Source organism: Cryptomeria japonica, chromosome 2, assembly GCF_030272615.1.
Source record: "Cryptomeria japonica chromosome 2, Sugi_1.0, whole genome shotgun sequence".
NCBI classification, from domain to species: Eukaryota; Viridiplantae; Streptophyta; class Pinopsida; order Cupressales; family Cupressaceae; genus Cryptomeria; species Cryptomeria japonica.
The window spans coordinates 592006899-592029071 of NC_081406.1; the positions used below are offsets into that span (position 1 = coordinate 592006899).

At 35.0% G+C, this 22173-nt stretch overlaps 1 protein-coding gene across 2 annotated transcripts; it reads left to right on the forward strand.

Moving 5' to 3' along the window:
* The first annotated feature begins 243 nt into the window (after positions 1–243).
* Positions 244–2968, forward strand: LOC131051507 (cyclin-D3-1). Of its 2 annotated transcripts, none has more exons than XM_057986071.2 (6): positions 244–1071; positions 1155–1241; positions 1369–1467; positions 1566–1803; positions 1903–2033; positions 2127–2968. In XM_057986071.2, the coding sequence occupies exons 1-6, from the start codon at positions 760–762 to the stop codon at positions 2373–2375; spliced, it is 1116 nt and encodes a 371-aa protein (XP_057842054.2). In that variant the 5' UTR covers positions 244–759; the 3' UTR covers positions 2376–2968. The 2 variants fall into 2 exon arrangements, with proteins under 2 accessions (XP_057842054.2, XP_057842058.2); XM_057986075.2 differs by having other exon boundaries at positions 1602–1803.
* Positions 2969–22173: the final 19205 nt, after the last annotated feature.

The window sequence follows — 22173 nt, forward strand, 5'->3', positions numbered from 1 at the left end:
TCTTTAAATATAAAAAAAAAATGGGGGAAACCCAGTTCACACTGAGAAAACGAAAAAGTTAGTTGGAATAAGTACATAGGACTTAACCATCTTAGTTATAAGTTAACTGGATGTTTTCATGCCTCCCGCTATGCTGTTAAACAGTAATGTTTGTGTGCATTTAATGGGCTTTCGCGCCATCCCCGCATTGGGATGTTAACCTTTTCATTAAAATATTGAAAATTTTTAACTCCCAAATGAATGGATCGAGACAGGGGAAGCCGGCAGGGATAGTGGGGTTATTAGGGATAAGGATAGATAGGGATGAATTTGGCGGAATGGGGCAGAGCCTTGTTAAATTTGGGGGCTGCCCTAATTATTCCGGTCATCCAAGTTTCCACCTGGGAAATGGGCTGGATTCACGGATAATTTATCAGGATTTATATTAAATAACAAAACTAATACTGTGGGGCTTATTTTAGCTGGGCTATTTGGCAATGGAGCTACCCATTTTCTAAGCCCAGTTTGCATGCATTCCTGGGTTTTGCAAGGTGGGAATACTATTGGGTTTGGCTTGTAAATGTGTTGATTCAAAGCTTTTGGGTCTGCAGTAAGCTATGGCGTGCCAAGGATTATGATATAGGGTTAGGCCCGCTGTTTTAGCAGGGAACACGGGCCTTGGCTGGCTAAGAAAAACTTGGGCTTTGATGGGAATGTGGGGATTAAGTAGTTGATGAAAGTTTGTTTGGAGATAAACTAAGGCATTGCAAGCAGGGATTCATGGCACCCAGTTTTGACTGTGTGTCCAATCTCCTGTGTGCTGAAGATGCCAGCTTAGTGGCCTGGGATGATGAGGAGGTAGAGAACAATGGTGTTGATGACAATGGTGTTAATCGCAGTGCCCACCCTGGATTTGGGCATCATGAGCCTGTTGCATCTTTGCCGGTTTTTCCATTGGAGGATGATGAATCTGTGTCTTTACTTGTTGAGAAAGAGGGCGATCATATGCCCCAGGAGGGGTATTTGAATAGTTACAGGATTCGAACTCTGGATCTCTCCATTCGTCAGGATGCAATGGGATGGATTCTCAAGGTAGGATTTTAAACATGAGTGTTGGAGTTCATTTTATCAAATTGGCTTGCCCCTTTGTCTAAAAGCAGTTTAATCTTCGACAGGTACATGCTTACTATAGTTTTGGGCCTCTTACGGCTTATTTGGCCATCAATTACCTGGATCGCTTCCTGTCCCGTTATCAGTTGCCTGTAAGCCCACATACATTGCATTGTGGTTTTTTTAACCCTTTTCTGATTCTAATACGTGTGACGTTGGTTGGTGAAGTGTTTTTGGTGTGAAGATTTTAACCAGGAAACTTGACATTAATGTATGCAGCAAGGGAAGGTGTGGATGCTTCAGCTGCTATCAGTTGCTTGCTTGTCCTTGGCTGCCAAAATGGAAGAGACTGATGTTCCATTGCTGATAGACTTGCAGGTAAGCTTAGTTTTATCAGAAGTTTTCATGGCTTCCTCCAATGGAAGTAAGGTTTTATCAGAAGCTTTCATGGCATTTCTCCAATGGAATGCATGCAGGGTGGTTTTAAGAAATATAATTGGAATTTCGTGCAGATTGGAGATGTTAAGTTTGTTTTCGAAGCTCGGACTATTCAGAGAATGGAGGGTCTGGTTCTCACTACACTTGACTGGAGGCTTCGTTCTGTTACACCATTTTCGTTTCTTGATTATTTTCTCCACAAGGCAACAGGCGACATTTCGCCTCCCAGGGCTCTGATAGCTCGATCAATAGATTTCATACTTGGCACCAGCAAAGGTATCATTGATTCATTGCTAATTTGTATAGTGATAGTTTTAGCCATTTGGGTCTAGATGAAGTTACAGAGATATAATAAGTTTTGTTTTCTTTTTGCAGTGATCGAGTTTTTAGAGCATCGGCCATCTGCAATAGCCGCTTCAGCTGTAATGTGTGCAGCTGAGGAAGTGATGCCTTCCGTGGCAGTGGACTTCAAGAGGGCATTGTCGTGCTGTGAGATTTTGGATAATGTGGGTTTGTCTTTCCTATTCAATGTGTCTTTTGGACTGAGTTTTTTTATATCTGATTCACTCTGAAACTAAGACTTTTGAATGGGTTTTCAGGAAAGAATATACAGTTGTTACGGCGTTATGCAAGAACAGCTTGATGAGAGGGCTAAAGTACAGATGTCGAAGAAGCAGGTATATGGGTCGATATCATTTTCCATTCCAAGGAGCCCCGTGGGCGTTCTGGATGCAGCATGTTTGAGCTGTAACAGTGAAACTACCATGGCCTCTGCTCTCAGTGTTAGCCCTCCTGCCATGATAGGGGCTAAGAGAAGGAGATTGAATGTGTTCTGCAATGCTGGGTGATTTTTAGCTACTGTCATCATTCTATGCAATGGATTAAAGGCGCCTTGCAGAGAGCTTTAGAGTTCTTAAATCCAAAGTGGTTCCGATGAGATCATTGTCTAGCAGCCAAGGGGGTCGATGGATATGGCAACCAGTGGTTCTAGAGTAAGCTTATGGATTTACGGAGTGAAGAAGCGGGTTCTTCTTGCCCGCCAACTATTCTCTCGGGAAACACAAAAAAATGGAAAAAAAAGCTAAAAATGTTTCTTGCAATAGGTTATTCGTTTCTTATCCGAGTAACTATGAATTGATTTGTATGGTCTACTATTTATTATGTCATGATCTGCCAATGTATGACACTGCAGACTTCTTTCTCATGTTGGTCAAGGTTTGCAGACCACGCTTGTTTGCAGGCCATAATGCAGACGGATGGTATTAAAAACTCTGATACCACTGAAACATAAAGTAATTGTTTCAGGCCTAGAAACCTTATTTAAAAACCCACGGCATTATAATCAAATGCGTTCAATGTAATCTGCAAATTGTTTAGAGTATGTAATTTGGAGGATGCAAAAATATTTTTAGGCACTTCTCAAACATTGTGCTACTACTTACGTCCAGTCTCTCTTGGGACATACGAATGGATATAAAACTAATTTGAAATTGATTGAAAAGCTTCTTTTCAGGCCAAAATACTAGCCCTCTTCTCTGACTTGCACTTCTATATTTTATTAATCGACTCCCAAGTCCATTCATTTTTGTGCCATGAGATCGAATGTAGTGACCAACTGTAAGATCAGATTAATTGCCATCACTGTAAACTAGTCGTTTCTTCCAATATCTACTATTTTGTATTCATTGTGATGGGTTGAAAACAAACGCCTATTAGGTGGTATAACTATACCCAATTGACAGGCGTCCAAGGGTGAGATTTTAGAGGATTTCATACATGCAATGAAAAGCCAGGTGTGTAGGGGCATGCTTTCTGTGCTCTGATACGTGTTCACCCACCAACATTGTCTCTCTTGCCACGTTGCTTACACTGTTTTCCTTTCTGCAGCTCATAAAACGATGCATGGGGTATCGAGCATTTGGGCCTTCAGAGGGCAGTTACAAATGCTTGCAATGTGCCCCCCCTTACCTGTGATCCTGTGGCCTTACAGCAGCACAGGACTAGTGATACAAATGGGCCCATTCTTACCCATGATTGAACCAATTATACCCGGTAAAATCCTTCCATGTATAGTAGGTGGAACAATTCATGATTGCTTTTGCTCTTATCTATAATTTCCATTTTCTTCCCCCAGCCAGAGCAAAGAAAATGATGATCTCTTGGGTCAAAAAATCTACAAAGCTAATGTTTTGGGTTTCCAACACTTGTCCTGATGCACCACCTTGTCTCCCACTACCATGGCTGTTGGTCAAATTTCATTCACATGTGTGATAAGTCAGAAATCATTCACATGATTCACATGAGCTCAAAAGCTGGATTGCACATTAGGGAAGTGCACTACTAGTTGTTATAGTTAAGTAGGGAAGTGCATCAGTAGTTGTTATAGTTAATTTTAGTTAATTTTGAGTTCAATCGAAAGTTATTAAATGATATATCAAATTTTAATGATTTTTTTGTGCTGTTGTTGAATGTGACTTAACTGTTTGTAGCTATTATTCTGAATAATAAAAATGAATGCTGTGGAATCCATTGTGTGACTTCACGATCCGGATGTGTAATCTGTTGTGCAATTGCATGTTAGATGTGTAATGGGGTTAGTTAAACTACAGTAATGCACTCGGTGACTCCGTTTTTTAAAATAATTCTGCTTTGGTTTTCGCTTCCATGAAAGACTATATGAGTGGCAAGTATAAATGATGTCGGAGCAGAAACCTGAGGAAAATGACTACCTTTTAACTGTTCTTCATTAAAGTCCACTGATGGTACGCCATAATTGTTTGCCAGATTTCATATCTTGACCAAACAGAACCATATCGGCGGTAATCATGCATTATATCGATCTGTACTTAATTTTGGATAAATGAGCACTTAATTAATTGAAACTGCACGTACTAAACAATGGAAAAATCCTCAATTATGAGAACATTTATACACTGAAGGTGATGGGGAGTATAGGAGGTACGAAGGATTTAGACTAAGATTTAACGACAGGAAACCATGGGAAAATGATTCTATTTGCTAAAAGAAAGTTCTGGGTGTTGTTTGATTTAATAAAAAAATTGTATGGTGGAGCAGGTGGATTTCTGTAAATAGTCAAGCTAACAATGCACTTTCTTGCCCTTCTGAGTAAACAGGCCTCACTTTTTACTATTTTTTTTCCAAACAAAAGGCAATGTGTCCTGTTTCCATTTCGTGAAGAGGAACAATAGTTTTTGAATATTGTATTTAACAAAATTAATTATAAAATCAAACTGACAAGCAGACACAGTTTACAATGACATATGATAAGACACAGCCACGACCAATTGAAAACAGTCCATATTGACAAGACACAGCCACTACCAACTTTAAACAGTCTGAAGAGTGGGGGCCAAACAATGGGCCGAAGCTATTCTGGTTCCAAAACAGTCTTTTTGTACAGCGTGATAACGATGTGTTAGTCAATCGCAGTCGTTTATTGCAAAATCGACGGTGTAAAACGCAGGACTAACACGTGTCAATCCGTACTGCCGTTTTGGAGCCAGAATAGACACTTCCCAAACAATGGAAGTGGTTAAAACTTGATATAAAACAACATTTCCTACCGTTTTTAAAATCTGTTAAAACACAATAGTTTTTTTAAATTTTTTTTCAGTGAAATCTTCATGTTCTGCATTCCATTGTTGTAAAACCACAAAAAATCTCACAAAAAAATGATGTGTTTTGCAAATTTGAAAGGTTTTTTGGAGTGCCATTTTGTGGGACATAGCCATTAAGGTGTTTAGTCAGCTATGGGGTTCTATTTTTTTATTTTTATTTTCAAAGTTAAGGATTAGGGGAAGCACCCATAGATCTTAAACGGATCTCAATGACTTTTTGGTGGTTGTTTTTGTATGTAACTTAACTGTTTATAGCTATTGTTCTGTTTTTGGGTAGTAATGGCACACATTGTGATTCTATATGCATGCAAGGATAAAAAAGTTGTCATTTCAAAGTGTCAACCGACACCTACTTGTGCACTACAATCACCTAAAAAATGGCCAATACTTATGCACAAATCTCCTAGTAGTGGTATGTTATGAACACCAATAAAGTTGCACAACTCTTTCATGTGAAATTTATTAATGAGCTTTTAGTTATCACTTTCTGGTTTCTTTTTTGAAGTTAGTAATTGGTGGGTTGGGTGAGCAAGGAGTGAATGGTAATTGGAACATGTCCCCTAGATTTGAAGGGTTGTAGTTTTACTAGTTAAATATAATTGATGAGAATGATAGTATGTTCTTTGATTATTTCATTCATTAAGGGTCAAATTTATTGGAGGTGAAGTTGAAAGGTTCTTAATAAGCTTGTTGAGTGCAAGGCTTCGACATCATAAGGGATGAGGTTGGAATTGAATTTGGTGGAATGGATGCCCCTCAGTTCTTGGCTTTTAGCTGAAGAGGTTCAGCCAAAGGTTGGTGCTTCCATATTGGGTAGCTAAAAAGATTTTGTGGATGAAAAATTCTTGAAAGAAAAAAAAGTTATTGGTGCGATTAGATTAGGTTCGGCTCAACTTTTGAATGACTTTGATGGGTTGGATCTTCCTACTTATAACAATTTAGTCAAAGAACGACATTTGAATAAGATGTATGCTTTTTTGTAATATTTAATCCCTTATATAAAACAAAAAGATATCATTTGAAAGAGTCTTTTTTCATTAAAAAAAAATGTATAATTTTTTTTTTTAAGAAATCACATTAAAGAAATAAAAATTTATAATGACATTTAAAATGTGCTGTAATATATGATATGACATGATACACATTTTATTTAAATGCCATATAAATTTTTAAACAATTAAAAAAATAAAAAATGTTATGAAATATGATTGATATTCAAATTTTAAAATAATAATTTTAATTTTTAAAACTCACTTTTCATTCATATATTATTATTAAAGAAAAAACACTCGACTAACTACTTAAATTTTGAAAAATACAAAAAGAATAGAATGAACACGGGCAGCACAAAAGCTGCTTTTGGGAACCACTAGATTTTTGTCCCATGAGCTCTTAACCTTCTCCCTTTCTCCTATTGTTATTTTAAAATATTTTCTTTCCAATATGCAATTAATACAAGTTAGAAAGTAGGTTAATATGAAAACAAATATTAGAAATAAAACCTTAAAATGTTAAAAACTAATATAAATAATAAGTGTTTTATTTTTAGGGGTGATTTATATAATGGAGTAGTTAAAACATTTGCTTAGTGAAATTGTCATCAAGGTTCAAATTCTTGTTGGGTAGCTATGCTTGTAGGCTTTGTACTTTCATTAAGTTGGTGGATTCGTATTTTATTTTTATTTTTTTAAATTTTTTATTGGTAGAGGTAATTGTTCTTTGACTAAAGTGTATTATTCAAATAGATAGATATACAAATATTATATTCTTTGTCAACTTCAAATATTTACTTTTTGATGATACAATCTTTTAATTTTTCTTTTTAAAACTACTATAGATTGTTTTACCCATACCCTCTGCTTCTCTTTTAATTTTTCTTTTTACGATTCTAATTCTTTCCACATAGTCAATAATTAGAATTGTAGTTGTGGTTTTGACACGTCATTTTCACAAGTGTAAGTTTAGCCCACATTTTTTTATATCGTTTTTTCTCATATTTTTGAAGTGTTAGTCATATGCAAGTGAGGTTATCTACTCATGTATCTAATATGGATGAATAAGGGTAAAAGCAAGGTGTTCAACTTTGAGGTGTGTTTAAAAATGACCCATTCTAATGTATAGGGGAAGTTTTAATAATGTAAAAGAAGTTAGATTTAATTGTTAACATATATTTGTAAGGAAGATAAGTAAGCCCTCGTAGAAATTATCCAGTTCTAGCAAATAATACAATAATCAATGGAATGTATATCATACTCAAATAAAGACAAAGTGTCAAGGATGATAGCACAACAAGTATTAAATAAAATAATCAAGATGTTAGAAAAAGTTTAGCTCTTGACAATGGTAGAAGTTGATGTAGTTGATTTAGATAGGATATGCTTGATGATCAATATCAAATTCGAAAACTCAAGTTCAATCTAAAGAATTAATCTTGTAACTAATGTCATTGTAATCTATATTATTGACGAATGAGATTACATATGATTTTTGTTGGAATCAATGAACACTAAGAGGGAGGGGGGGGGGAGGTGAATCAGTGTTTAGCAATTAACAACTTTCTTAAACTGATTCTTAAAACACCAGATGCAAATGAATAAAAGAAAAGTGCAAAAACTAAATTTAAACAAGCACAAAACGATAACACTAGAATTTTTATGTGGAAACTCGAAAAGGGAAAAACCACGGTGGGATTGAGACCCACAATATTATAATACTGTGATCAGGAGTATAATAGTATTACAATAGGGGAATGCACATGCATTTAGGCATACTGTCTAGAGCTCACTGCTCAATTATAAAAGAGGGCTACAACCCCAAAGGACCCACTGTCCTACAAATGATTTATAATAGAAACAAGAATATTGGAACTGATGAGTAGCATCTACTAATGCCATAATGCAGTTCCGGTTAAGCACAAAGTGATTGTCTTCCACTATTTTGACAAACTGCCCTGATCTGCTTGTTCAGTCATATACTTGAGCACAAATCTGTGCACCGATGCTCGTACTCTCTTTGCACATCAATATCCATACTCAAAATGATCAGATAGATCGGTCTTATACATCCACACCACTTGATTAGGTCACAAATATGTCGGCTTCAAAATATTTGCAAAACATGAAACATGTAACAATAAGTCGATTCAATCTGATTACAAATCCATATAACCTAAACAAATTGATAATATGCTTCACACATGTCGGCTCGACCACCTCAAACTCAAAACCAAACACCGAAATCATCCCAAAGATTCCACATAACACGCTTCATCACTAATCACCAAAATAACCCTGTTCTTCTTGAAATACTGGATACTAGATCTTCTATCTTGCACGAGGATCAATACAAGAGGCTAGGATTGCGAAATAAGTTGTTTCGAACATCCAATCAACTACCTCTTCCACCGCAACCAAAATTGAGTTCTGCCCAATGTACCCATACTCTGTATTCCACCTTCCAGACTTAAGCAAAATGAATATCAAACTTTCAGTAGAACAATTGAGCATATACCGGATGTGATTTCTGATCTGAGTTGCCATCAATGACAACCCTGAAACATTCCTCATGCACTAATCTCTACTAGTACAATGTCTCTTGTGAACAATCTCCCCCTTTGGCATTGATGGAAACACTTGATGAAAAATGACACTGTTAGACCAAAACTGACATACACTGCAAAACTTCAAAATTGCAAAAATGTAACAACTCAACAACTCAACAAGCTCCCCCTGAGAATATACACCATTTTTCACTCCTCTCTCTCCCCCTTTGACATCAATAGAAAAGGTAGGTATCCGCCAAAATTTATGTACAAGGGTATACTCAATAATTTATAGAAATTAAAAATGTTTGCAAAAACGGTCTTTAAAGACTGCAAGTGGTCATACCAACCTTTCTTCAAGTTCTCCAAAATATTGACAAGGACACTAAACAGATAGGCATGCATCTCTGCTCCTCTAAGACTTAAAGGAACACTCTTATTCAGAGCATTCATAGCATCCTGCTGACTGCTAAGAAAAGTATCCAACCAGGGAGTGATTAAGTTCCTTAGTTCTCCCACTCTACCAACTACTCTATCTTTTTCCTAATTGAGACTCTTGATTTTGTCAAGTAGACCCATCACCCGAGTTTCAAGATTGCTAGCAAAAACTGATTGGGGGGCATAGGATTGAGCGATATTGGCTAGTTGACCTTCACATTCTTTGATCTTCTTATCAAGGTCAATAGTTAACTTTGGCAAAAGAAGACATGACTTGTATATTTTACCTCCTTCTTCCAGTGTGTCCTGAATGCCCTTCATATCGGTAATCAAACTAGCCCTATCACTTTCAACCGTTCTCAAAATTTTCCTTAATCGCATGGCATTGAATTGGCTAAGAACCTTTCCTTCAACAACTTTCTCTAAAGATACAAAATGAGAATCTACTGATTTAAGCATACTCCTCAACTTACCAGAGGGTGATTCAACTAAGTCTTGTTTGAAAGATGGTAGAATTTTCTCCAACACACTTGTAGCCATGGATATGATCTCTTTATCCTCAATATGTGACTTTAGCAAGTCTTCACTGGCTTTAGCCTGGGCGAGTGCTGCAAGCTTAAGTGCTTGGATAGGAGATAGCGAGTTAAGATTGATAGGCCCTTTGGTGAGATCTGTGTCGTTGGTAATCTTCTTGCCCTTGTTTGATTCCACAGTGTCTCTTGCCACCAAAACTTGTTCAATCTTATCTTCATCCTTCTCCTTCTTTGCCTTCTCTGCATCCTCTCTCTTTTCATCACCAACCTTCTCAGCTGCCTTCTCTGATTCAACAGTTGTTATCAGAGGATTCTAATCAGCTTCACTGAAGTCTGCAACCTATTGATTATCAATAATATCATTTGCACTGCAGCTTGTTCATTTGTTTGCTCATCCAATATAAATGCCCGCATATCTGGAACTTAGGTCTGTACTTCCAAAATACAAGTATCATCCTATGTATGCACTTTTGGATGTGTGTCATCTTTCACCAAAGTAATCTCATACTGGTTCTCTTTCAAAACTTGCTTCAAAATTGCTTCTGTTTCCTTAGCTACTTCATTAATATTACCAAACATGATCCTATTAACTCTGGTTTTGCTTCTAAATTTATTCTTTGCAATCTTAAGAATTATGTCTACTTCACTCTTAGAAATTACTGAGCATAAATTAACCAGTACATACACTTTCATTCTCTCATCTTCTAGATTAGTCATATGCCTTCTAGCATCCAAAATTTTATATAGACCCTTTGGAATCATTGATGATAATTCTATCAGAGCTTTACTATATACATTCATATATTCTACAATGACTTCTTCTAATATTACCATTCTCATCACAATTCTCATACCATTCTGATACATGCTTAAAATTCCCTTCCTTTACTACTCTATCAACTATCTGACTTAGTGTGATGAGACACACAATCATGTAGTTACCTTCAAGTTTCCCAGACTTCAATGCTTCATCAATCTCAAACTTGGGCTTCTTTCTTGATCGAGGTCTTCTGGATTTCTCAGCTTCAACTCTTGGCTTCTTGCTTGGCTGACCTTCACCAGATGGTTGCTTCTTGACTACCTTGGAAAAAGTAGCAGTCTTATTCATTTCCCTCACCGCTTCATCTAATTCGCTCTTCTTTTGCAGTGGCTGCCACATAAACTCTTTTTGGCTTCCCTCTCTTCCTCTTCTCTGATCCACCAGATGGTTTGGACTGAGGCTTTGGTGGAGGGACATGCTTTTGAGCACCAAAAGATGGTGTTGATCTTGTTTTCCTTGGCTTAGGAGGAGTAGAGGTCATTTTGGTCTTCTTAGGTTTGACCATATCCTCCTCTTTCAAGATATTATGCTCTCTGGCCCTGCAAACTACCTCCTTTGATATCCCCATCTCCTCTACCAACTTCTCCACTTCCTTCCTTATTTTCCTCTACCTACCGGGCTTGGTGAATTGGGTGTGCAAGCTTAAACTTTTATCTTTATAAGTCCCAAACCTTTCTTCTGATTCATCCATCAAATTTCTCAAAAGATGTTGATCATACACATCAAGGGTATTAGCTTCAACCTCATACCCCATGGGCATGATCCACACTGTCCTCAACTCAACAACCTCCATTAGGCATTGGTCAATATCCACCATAAAGCATATGGTGTCCTCATACTTCTCCACAATTTCCTTCAGGATCCTTTCCCTACTTTGCATCATGCCTTGGAAGGATTTAAATTAATCCCATAAGATAGCTTTCTGTGCTTGAGTAACTCCTAATCCTTGTAAGGCTTCTTTGATCTACACTACCACTTGTTTGTCATATGCCCATTTAAATTTGCCTACATCGGGGATCTCTCTCAAGAAATAGAAGGCTAAATAGATAAGCAAAGTACCAAACTTAAAAACATGCTTCTTATCTTGCTTTATCTTCTTCAAATTGCTCATAAGCTCATTCAAAAGCACTCCACACAAATCATACAACTTGTTCTCTTAAGAATTTGATAAGATGCATAAATTGTCGTACCAGATATTGAGTTTGCTCTACTAGATTGATAAACCTTGTACCCTATCACCATGGATGCAAATTTGACATTGTATTCAATAATTTCATTGATTGTCATCGACCTATTATCATGCTAAGAGCCAGTTACATCTGTCACGGTCTGATTCTTCACACGCCTTAGGGTAGGAATCTCACCGGGTGAATTCAAACATGTTACTGCTTGGATTTCTTGCTTGGTGATCTTGTGTGGTTTCTCAAGCCACACAAATTCATCATGGACCCTGCTCAAAATGTACCTAACCCATTCGGGTTCATCTAAAGCCGGAAATTTCACAAACTAAATGAAACCCTTGTCCTACAGATATTTGACATCAGGTTTAAGGTTTCCCATACCATCCATCATGTGCCGTGTATACAGTGATAGCATTTCAACGTTTCCAAGCTCCTCAATATTGCAATGGATGTATTCCCTAATATCTTCAACATGCAACACACCAAACAACACAGATGAAAATGCTCCATTCGGATCATCTTCCATCGATTTGAATGGGTGTTTCTTGAACTTAGGCCTTGCCCTATCAGTTACCTCAATAACCAATGGAGTCGCCACACCAAATGATGCCATTATCGAATATCTCGAACTTATAAAATACCTTATTGTCTTCAATCGAATGCAAGAAATATTCACCGAATCCTTTCAAGCATTGGTTTAGTTGCACAATCTTCTTCGCCACACTCTTCTTCTCTTTCAATTCGAACACAATGTGAGAAATGAATGTTAAAATGCCCTTTTATCCTTTGAATAACTAACTTTAAGGTGTAATAAATTCTCAACCCTAAAGTTTTTCGGATGCCCTGTTTCTTAAGAATACTCCACCGAAATCTTAGATCGACATGAAGTTTTCCGGAGATCTTTTAGGATCAACTACACAAACATTCAAAATCAAATGCAACCTTCCACATCCGATTACAAATCTCAAAAAGGGGGTTTTAAGGATCTGCATGAAAAGCTTCCGCCTAAGGCCAAATGCCTTAGTTACCGGATGAGTTTCCAACACCAGAATCAGGCGTGGACCCATTTACTGCATTTGGATCCTCTTTTTTAACCCACATCTTATTGTGTTTCTCTTTGATCTCTTCAACCTTTTTTTTTTCCCTTCTCATCTTCTTTGTTCTTGTTTGCCGGAGAATTCTTTCTCATATTCTTGCTTCTACAAAATTTTGCAATGTGACTGGATTTGTTGCAAGCATAACAAACAATGTTATTTCTCTGATTTGGCCTGAAATAACATTGATTTCCTCTAGACTTGCATTGATTAGAAATGTGTCTAAATATTCCATAAGCATAGCATCTCACATTTCTCTTATTTACCATTCTTTTGCATTCATTTGGCTTATGACCATACTTATTGCAACTGAAACATTGTCCGGAGAATGATGAGTTGATCTAATTTGCTCTATTTATGCATTGACTTGCCATATGACCAAATTTATTGCAAACAAAGCATTTACCATTGAATCTATAAGCATTAGGCTATCTTACTGGAGATCTCTTGATCTTCTGATGATGAGGTTTAGTATTGCTTTGTCTACATCCAGAGCTTTCTCATTTTTCATATCCAAGTCCTTGCTTGTCATTTCCACTTTTATGACTTTGTAGCGTTTCATCTAGCTTGGTTGAGCTAGCTTTGAATTTTTCTTTGTACTCATTAGCAGTGGTAAGTTCATCTCTCAGAATTATGATATGTCTTTCAAGCTCTTGCTCATCATTATTGGATTGCATCAATTCAAGCCTTAACTGGTCATTTTCACAATTCAATTTGCAACATTCATTAGATCTATCCTTCAATGAGTGAGTCATACTTTCTTCATTCTTCTTCCTATCTTCAATCTCCTTTGTCAGCTTCATCACAATAAATTGCATTTCATTCTTCAGGACTGCATTATCTCTAGCAAGTTTTTCACATTCATCTGTCTTATCTTTTAGGACTTGATTATCAATGCTTTGCTCTTCTTTCTCCTCGAGTTTGTCCATCAACTCCTTTCTCTTGTCTCAAGACGTGTTCATTTGTTCTTTTAATGGCTCAATAGATTTTTTAGCATCACTCAGATTTCTTCTCAGGCTACTTGCTTCTTTCCTTGCTGCATCTAGGTCTTCAAGTGCCACAATAAGTTGTTTCTGCAAACTAGATTCCATTGATTCACTATTCCGGATCTTCCTCAAGTTGTTAGTCTTCCTCCAAGGAACTAGGATCTGATAGCAATTGTTGGAATCAATGAACATTGAGAGGAGGGGGGTGAATCAATGTTCTGCAATTAACAACTTTCTTAAACTAATTCTTCTTAAACCACTGGATGTAAATAAATAAAAGCAAACTACAAAAACTAAATGCAAACAAGCACAAAACCATAACATCAAATTTTTTATGTGGAAACCCAAAAAGGGAAAAAAACACAGTGGGATTGAGACCCACAATATTTTAATACTGTGATCAGGAGTATAATAATATTACAATAGGGGAATGCACATGCATTTAGGAATACTGCCTAAAGGTCACTGCTCAATTACAAAAGAGGGCTACAATCTCAGAGGACCCATTTCCCTACAAATGATTTATAATAACAACAAGAATATTTGAACTGATAAGTAGCATCTACTAATGCCAAAATATAGTTCCGGTTAAGCACAAAGTGAGTGTCTTCCACTATTTAGACAAATTGCTTTGTTATGCTTGTTCAATCATATAATTGAGCACAAATCTGTGCACCAATGCTCATACTCTCTTTGCAAATCAATATCCATACATATCCATACTCAAAATGATTAGATAGATCGGTCATATATCCGCACCACTTTATTAGGTCACAAATATGTCGGCTTCAAAATATTTGCAAAACATGAAACATGTAACAATAAGTCGGCTCAATCCAATTACAAATCCATATGTGGACCTAAACAAATTGATAATATTGATAATATGCTTCACACGTGTCGGCTCAACCACCTCGAACTCAAAACCAATCAACGAAATCATCCCAAAGATTCTACATAACACACTTCATCACTAATCACCAAAATAACCATGTTCTTCCTGAAATACCGGATACTGGATCTTCTATCTTGCACGAGAATTAATACCAGAGGCTAGGATTGCGAAATAAGTTTTTTCGAACATCCAATCAACTACCTCTTCCACCACAACCAAAACCGTGCAACCAAAATTGAGTTCTGTTCAATGTACCCATACTCTATATTCCATCTTCCAGACTTAAGCAAAATGAATATCAAACTTCCGGTAGAATAATTTAGCATATATTGGATGTGATTTCTGATCTGAGTTGCCATCAATGACAACCTCAAAACATTCCTCATGCATTAATCTCTACCAGTACAGTGTCTCTTGCCAACAATTTTTTTTAGTTCCCATGCAATTCTATTCTCTCTACCATAATTATGCATGCTACAAATGTACTATTGTTGTGATATCTTAATTAAAAATAAGATAATGTTGACATACACCTTTTGGACTCTTGTGCTTGGATTAAAAATTTGAATTTCCTTGTCTCTTAGTCATATTCCTTTTGTTGTTTTCCACAAGAGTATGGAAACATTGAAGACACATGATAAGCAATTTGTGTTATTTGCTAATGAAGTGCAAATTGCTCTAGGATTTGATGCTCTAATACTCTATAATTTTTTTGTTTTAAATGATGCTATGATGATATTAGGATGATTCATTATTGGCCTAGTACTTGTCTTCAAATATGACACCTAAGGTGTTAAATTATTCAACTATTTTGTACACAAGCTAATTTGCAACAATGCATTTTTGGTAAGGAGTTGGAGTAGGGACAATGAAAACCAAGTTAAAAAAATAGATGCAATTGCATTAGTGATTTTGTCTAGGAGACAAAATTGAACCCAAAATGAAGTTCATGATGGGAAAGTGAGTAAGAAATGAGTCCAATCATTGGGATTGAACTAGTAAAAGATAGAGAATTTGATTCGATTCTAACAAATTATGCACCAAAATGACACATCTAATGAAAATATGCCAAATAAATATAAAAGGAATGGGAACAAGTGTAAAGTGTTATCTTTTCTCAAAAAAAAATTCCCACTTTGTTGTGCATGTGAGATACATGAATCATGCATGTCAAAGCAAAATAAGGTAGTAATTAAAATAGCAAGAACATTCCAAAAGGTAACAATATGAATGATTTCCCCACTTTGTATGTGTTATCGGTTAGGTCACTTCTCCAAATCAACACACAAGCATTGCAAAATGTTAGCATTCCTTACACATGACATGGACATAAAAATTATAACAACTTTACAATACATGCACTTGTGTTAATTTTTATTTCATGTTAAAAACAATATAAGTGGAGTGAAGATGGAGTCATGGGGATGTCACTAAATAGGTCCCCATGAAAACCTGTGAAAGGTTGTGAAAAAAAAGCATAATTTGTATAGGGTTGTTGAGAATTTGGAATTGATGTGGTCATATTTAATCTATACAAAAATAAGCCAAAAGAAAGACATGGTGTGTATGGTTGTTGAGAAGTTGGAATTAGTATGACTGTAATTCCCCCACCTAAAGTATCCTAAATTCAAAAGATTGTACCCATCAATTTTTTGCTGATCATATTAATAGGTGATATCTAGAAAATAGACCATATGAATAGGACAATCGATCCCCCAAAACAATCAACCCTCTAAATATGGCGGTTCTTTCAAATAAATGCATTTTCCTTCAAACAATCGACTCTCTTATAATGTGGTGCCCTTACTCTTAGTACTCATGGTTTATTTCAAACAAAAAATAAATAATTTTTAATTAAAAGTGAAAGGGCATCGCAAGGGTTTATGAACCTTGAAGAAAATGAGTATATAAGAAGATTTATCAAGAGGAAAAAAGACAACTCAATGTATATAATTGTTTTGTGTTTCCTACATGGAATATGGATTAACAATTCAACAATAATGAGGATGAAACCTTTAATAGATCATAAATTCAAGGACAAAAACCTTTGATTTTCTCATAAAGTTAGTGGATGAATATCCCTAACTTTAGCATAAATATTTCAAAACAATTGTACAAAGAAATAGCTACAAATTGGAAAAAGATTATAACAAATATATATATATATATATATATATATATATATAATTGTGAGTATGAGATATTTATTTTAAGAAAAAATAAGGAATTCTAGAACAAGACATTATAGTGATCCCCTCAATCTACACACCGTGATGTTAAGGAAAAAATCTAAAAATAAAAATTACCATGTATAGAGTTGTTGAGGAGTTGGAATATATATAATTGTGAGTGTGAGATATTTATTTTAAGAAAAAATAAGGAATTCTAGAACAAGACATTGTAGTGATCCCCTCAATCTACACACCGTGACGTTAAGGATAAAATCTAAAAATAAAAATTACCATGTATAGAGTTGTTGGGGAGTTGGAATAAGTATCATGACCCCTCAATCTATGCATGAATAAAATTGTAAATAGAATAATAGAATGTGACATTTTCCCATCAAATGGATGCTTAAATAATTTTGGATTTGATTTGAGAGGGGCATGTAAAATGGCCATGGATTTCTATATATTGGCTCTAGTCTGTGAGAAAGATAAAACAATGAAGAAATATTTTTACCCCCAAATTTGGCCCCAAGTATGTGGACAAGTCACATAAGAAGATAAATCATGTGAAAGTGGTATTATGTATGAATATAAGCATGCCATGTATGATGTGATTATAGAAGCAACACATAGATATCTCTTGGCTAAATTACTAGAAGTCCTTTCACCATTTACTTCTTGTGAAGCAATTTGAATCCTTGAAAGATTAGATTGCCATAACTTTTGTATCATAAGAATGAATCTTATATGGTGTCTTTGAGGGCATGCACTTTATTCAAAAATATATTTCTAGAAAAAACAAACTTGTTTCTTGTCATTGAAATATTTGCTACAAAATGGTAGTTATCTTATTTATCAAATATTTTACAACTAGATCTTGAGTTACAACTTTGTAAGTTTTTGCTATTTGATCTTGCCAATTTTTTTATGATTATGATCTAAATTTGGTATATGTAGTGTATTATGAATGTATGTAGTTTTTGTTTTCTATATCTTTACTAAAAAATTACATTTTCCTATCACATTAAATTATTTACCATATCCAAATTTTACTTTGCTTCTCACACATGTATTGGACTTGACAAAGATCATTATTACCATTCATATGGTTTGACTAGCCATTGTTAATTTTTGACAAATTTATTATATTATGTTTCCTTGTTACACATGAATAAGGTGGATTGTTCTTATTGTTTAAAGGAATCTATATAGCTGGCCATTTACTTATTTTACTCAACCTTATTATTTTTACACAATCTATAAATTAAGGCAACTATGCTAGACTCTAATGAATCAGTAGATGAATTTCCATGAACTATATTTACATGCATTCAACCACCCATAATTGCTTTCAATCACACAACATATATAATAAAGGACTAAAAACAAAAAACATCTTAGCATGCAAAAATAAAATAACTTACATCCCACAAAAACATGCAACACAAGTTAACTCTAGAGAAACCTGAACAAATGAGTAGCAAACTCTAGGATGAGTGAGCTATTCTTATCATGTGACTAATTCATAATTATATATGTTATAGTTCCTCTATGGGATTAAAATGACACCCGCATAGTCTCAAGGGGAGCGCGACTTATAAATCTCACACCTATGTGAAGTAATAGACTTATACCTCCATATGAGATGATATAAAATACCTTTGAATTAATGACCCCTACCATATAACTCCTAGAAATGGTATTGTTATCCAAACTTGTAGACTTGTCGCATTAGCCTCAATGGTTCAATACACTACCTATACTAAAAGTAAGTTACTATCATTTCCAAAAGGTTCTTAATGGCCACTTAATAGAATGCCTACAATGACATGCTCTCATTTACTATTAACACCCATTGCTAGCTAGCCTCAACTTATCATTTAAGTAAACATGTCTTTGACTCTAATTATCAACCAACTAGCTTTGCACATACAAAAAATTGGCTCTAATCTATTCTATGTTCACTTAGCGAAGGGCTTCTCAACATTTTTAGTTTGCATGAATTTATATCTCACATATATAGCCCTCTTACCAACTCTCTAGGTGCCAAGAAAAATTTGTTGAATATAGTGTTGTCACTGATATCAAAGAGTTTATTGAATATAATGTTCATGTGGCATTGATGTCTAGGAACATGTTAGAGAATAAGCAATGTCAAGGAAGCATGAGGAAGATGTAGGACATACTCTCATTGATACCATATAAATCTCTCTTATAGAATGCTAATGTTATCATTATGTGCGAGTATGAGTTGTTTTTGAATGTCTAGTACATTTGAGAAAGTCTGGAAGTGTTTGTGTTGAGTTAGTAAGGTTTGTTGTTTAGACATTATATGTGTATTTAGTTGCACTGTCATAATTATTTGTACTAAATTCTGAAGATGCAAAAATATGATCTGAGATATGGGAGAATATTCAGATAGATTAATCATCCAACAATGAAGTACCTCGAAATGAACATACATGCAAAATCCAATTTCTAAGCTAGGACACACACACACACACACACACACACACACACACACACACACACACACACACACACACACACACACACACACACACACACACACACACATGTATGCAATGAGAATTTGCCTCCATTGTACTCCTATCTATCAAGGTCTTGTGTTTAAAATGGATACTCTCAGAAGCACTACACAAGTTTCTATGAAGAACAAAGATTTGAAAGATGAACATGCAAATGATATGAAAGCTAGAGTGTGAAGAAAACAAGAAATGCAAGAGTGAAAAGATGAAGTAAAATGCTAGATGATTGAAATGAGAGAGGGGTTGGGTTTAAATAGTTGTCCTCAAGGAGAAATCATGCATCAGGATGAATATGGGATAATAGGAGAGTGGTATAAGAGAAATGAGTGGTAAGGAGAGAAGATAGGTGGTAATGGGAAATGGTAAGTGGTAAAGAGTGTTTATTAAAGTTGTTTATTTTAAATAAATGGAGTGAAGAGAAGTGGATAAATGATAATAATTAAATATGTGGATATTAAAAATATAATGGAGAATGGAAAATGAATATTACAATATAGTGAATAATATGAATAATTGAAAATGGAAATAATGGAATAATGATACAGTATTATGGATAATAAGAATATTATATGATAAAGATCCACTTGATGATGTATGAATAATTAAGATTGATTAAGAGGACAATTTAATGGAAAAATTTATGTGTACACATTATACCACAGTTGAGTATTTTGGCTTGCAAGTTGAATATTAAGACTACACATGAAGATAAATCTTCTTGAGTTTGAGAGGTCTTTCTTTAGAAGAAATTTTTTAATAAGTATTGAGTGCACACTGTATTGGTTTGTTGACCATGCAGAAGTTTCTATTAGGTGTGCCAAAGAAAGGAAATGCGCACTACCTAAAGGAAGCGAAGGAAAATTGGGATAAGTTGAGTTCATAATGGGAAAAACATAACGTGTTCTTACTCTTGTTGTAATGTAGGGGATTTAGGACTGAGCTGACTACACATTTGAATTAAGGAATCTATCTTTGGTTGACTTGCAGACATTTTAAATTGGTTCTAGGCCAACACGATGATGTTGATAATGTAATGTATATATTTCCAATTAGTTTTATTTTAATATTTTAATGAGGTACAATGGTTGTATGAGTGTTGATGTCTATATGATGAAGATAGGTGGTTGATGCACATTAGAAAGTGCTAGAACTAAGATGCAATATATTGGACATATTGTGAGAGTGTTATGAGAAGATCAGATAAAAAAAGTGACACAATTTGGGTTTGAAAGGTTTTCATGACATTTCTTTTGTATTTCCCTTATCTTCTTTGTATTTAAGGTTGGAGCCTCATAATGTGAGTTGGTGCTTAGTTCTTTGGATTGTTATTACTATTACTATTACTATTACTATTACTATTACTATTACTATTACTATTAACTATTACTATTACTATTACTATTACTATTAATATTATTATTTGTGAGGCTATATTTGGGTTGTATATCCAAACAACTATTCTCATTGTGATTTTTTTCCTTTTGGGTTTCTACGTAAATTGGTGTTCTCTTGTGTTGATGTGTGAATGTGATCATTTCTTGCATATTTATTTTGATAATATTTTAAGATGCAGTAGTGTTATTGATGTTGCATTAAGCTTTGAAGTTAAATATTGATAAATATAGATTCACCCTCCTCTCAATATATTTGTGTGCACAACAAAAACCCCAACAATGGTTTCCTAGAGAATTTATATCAAGAGTCTAAATCTTCTTCCCTTAATCTCCAACTTATATCTTTGTCTCTTCACCTTCCACCCATCCTTTTGGATTTTATGAATAATATGAACAATTATTTATCTATCCATCATTACCAAGGAATTGTCACAAAAAAATCTTTTATGCCAAAAAATGGTGCATATTAATTTCAAGGCAAATAATAGTCTCATGCCTAAAGAAAAATCACACTAATAAGATAGGGAAAATGGCCCCCACTCCACAAATATTTCTTTTGAAGTCTACTACACTTGCAACATCTATCTCTCTTTCAAGGAACTAATTACATCTCTACATGCAACAACCCTATGATGGACTAACCATCATTGTGAGAGTGATATATCCTCTACTTGGCTCTCCTCTCAATGGGCTAAAATAATAATAGGAACAAGACTGTGATTAATTTTTAGTCTAGGTCACACTGTAAAATAAGTTGATGAACCTCCACTTCCTTTTGAATGAATTTTAATAAGGCTTCTATCACATTAGTCCTACTTATTCAATATGAAACTCTCTTTGAATTGAGTTTTTTCCTTGACCCATAGACAACTCAACTTGTGTCTAGTTCAATAAATTTTTGATCTTGTAGACCTCTTCAAGGTTTAACTTTGAAATTGAGGTTTATATATCACTTAGATGACACTCTTTCACTCTTGGCTCCATTTTTTGCACTTGTAACTCATAAACCTTGGTGTGCTTCTTTCTCTCCAACCTTACATCTTGAAACTAATTAGAAAACCACTACAAACCATTGGATGTTAGTAAATTAGGTACACAAGAAGGACCTACTGAGTACCATTTTCCTCCAATCTTAGAGAAGAAATGAATTTAATACCACTTGGGATCTATAAAATATGATACCTATACCACACTTTAGTGTATGAACACATGACTTAAGCATGAAATTCCCTCAACCACCTTTGCATGCATTTAACTAGCTATGATGATTATTAATTACCATGGCACATGCAATACATGTTTGAAAAAAGAAAAATATCCATATGTGGAAATAAAATAACTTGTATATGCACACAACTATGCAACACAAGATAACTCTAGAGAAATAATACAATTTTAAAAAATAACTC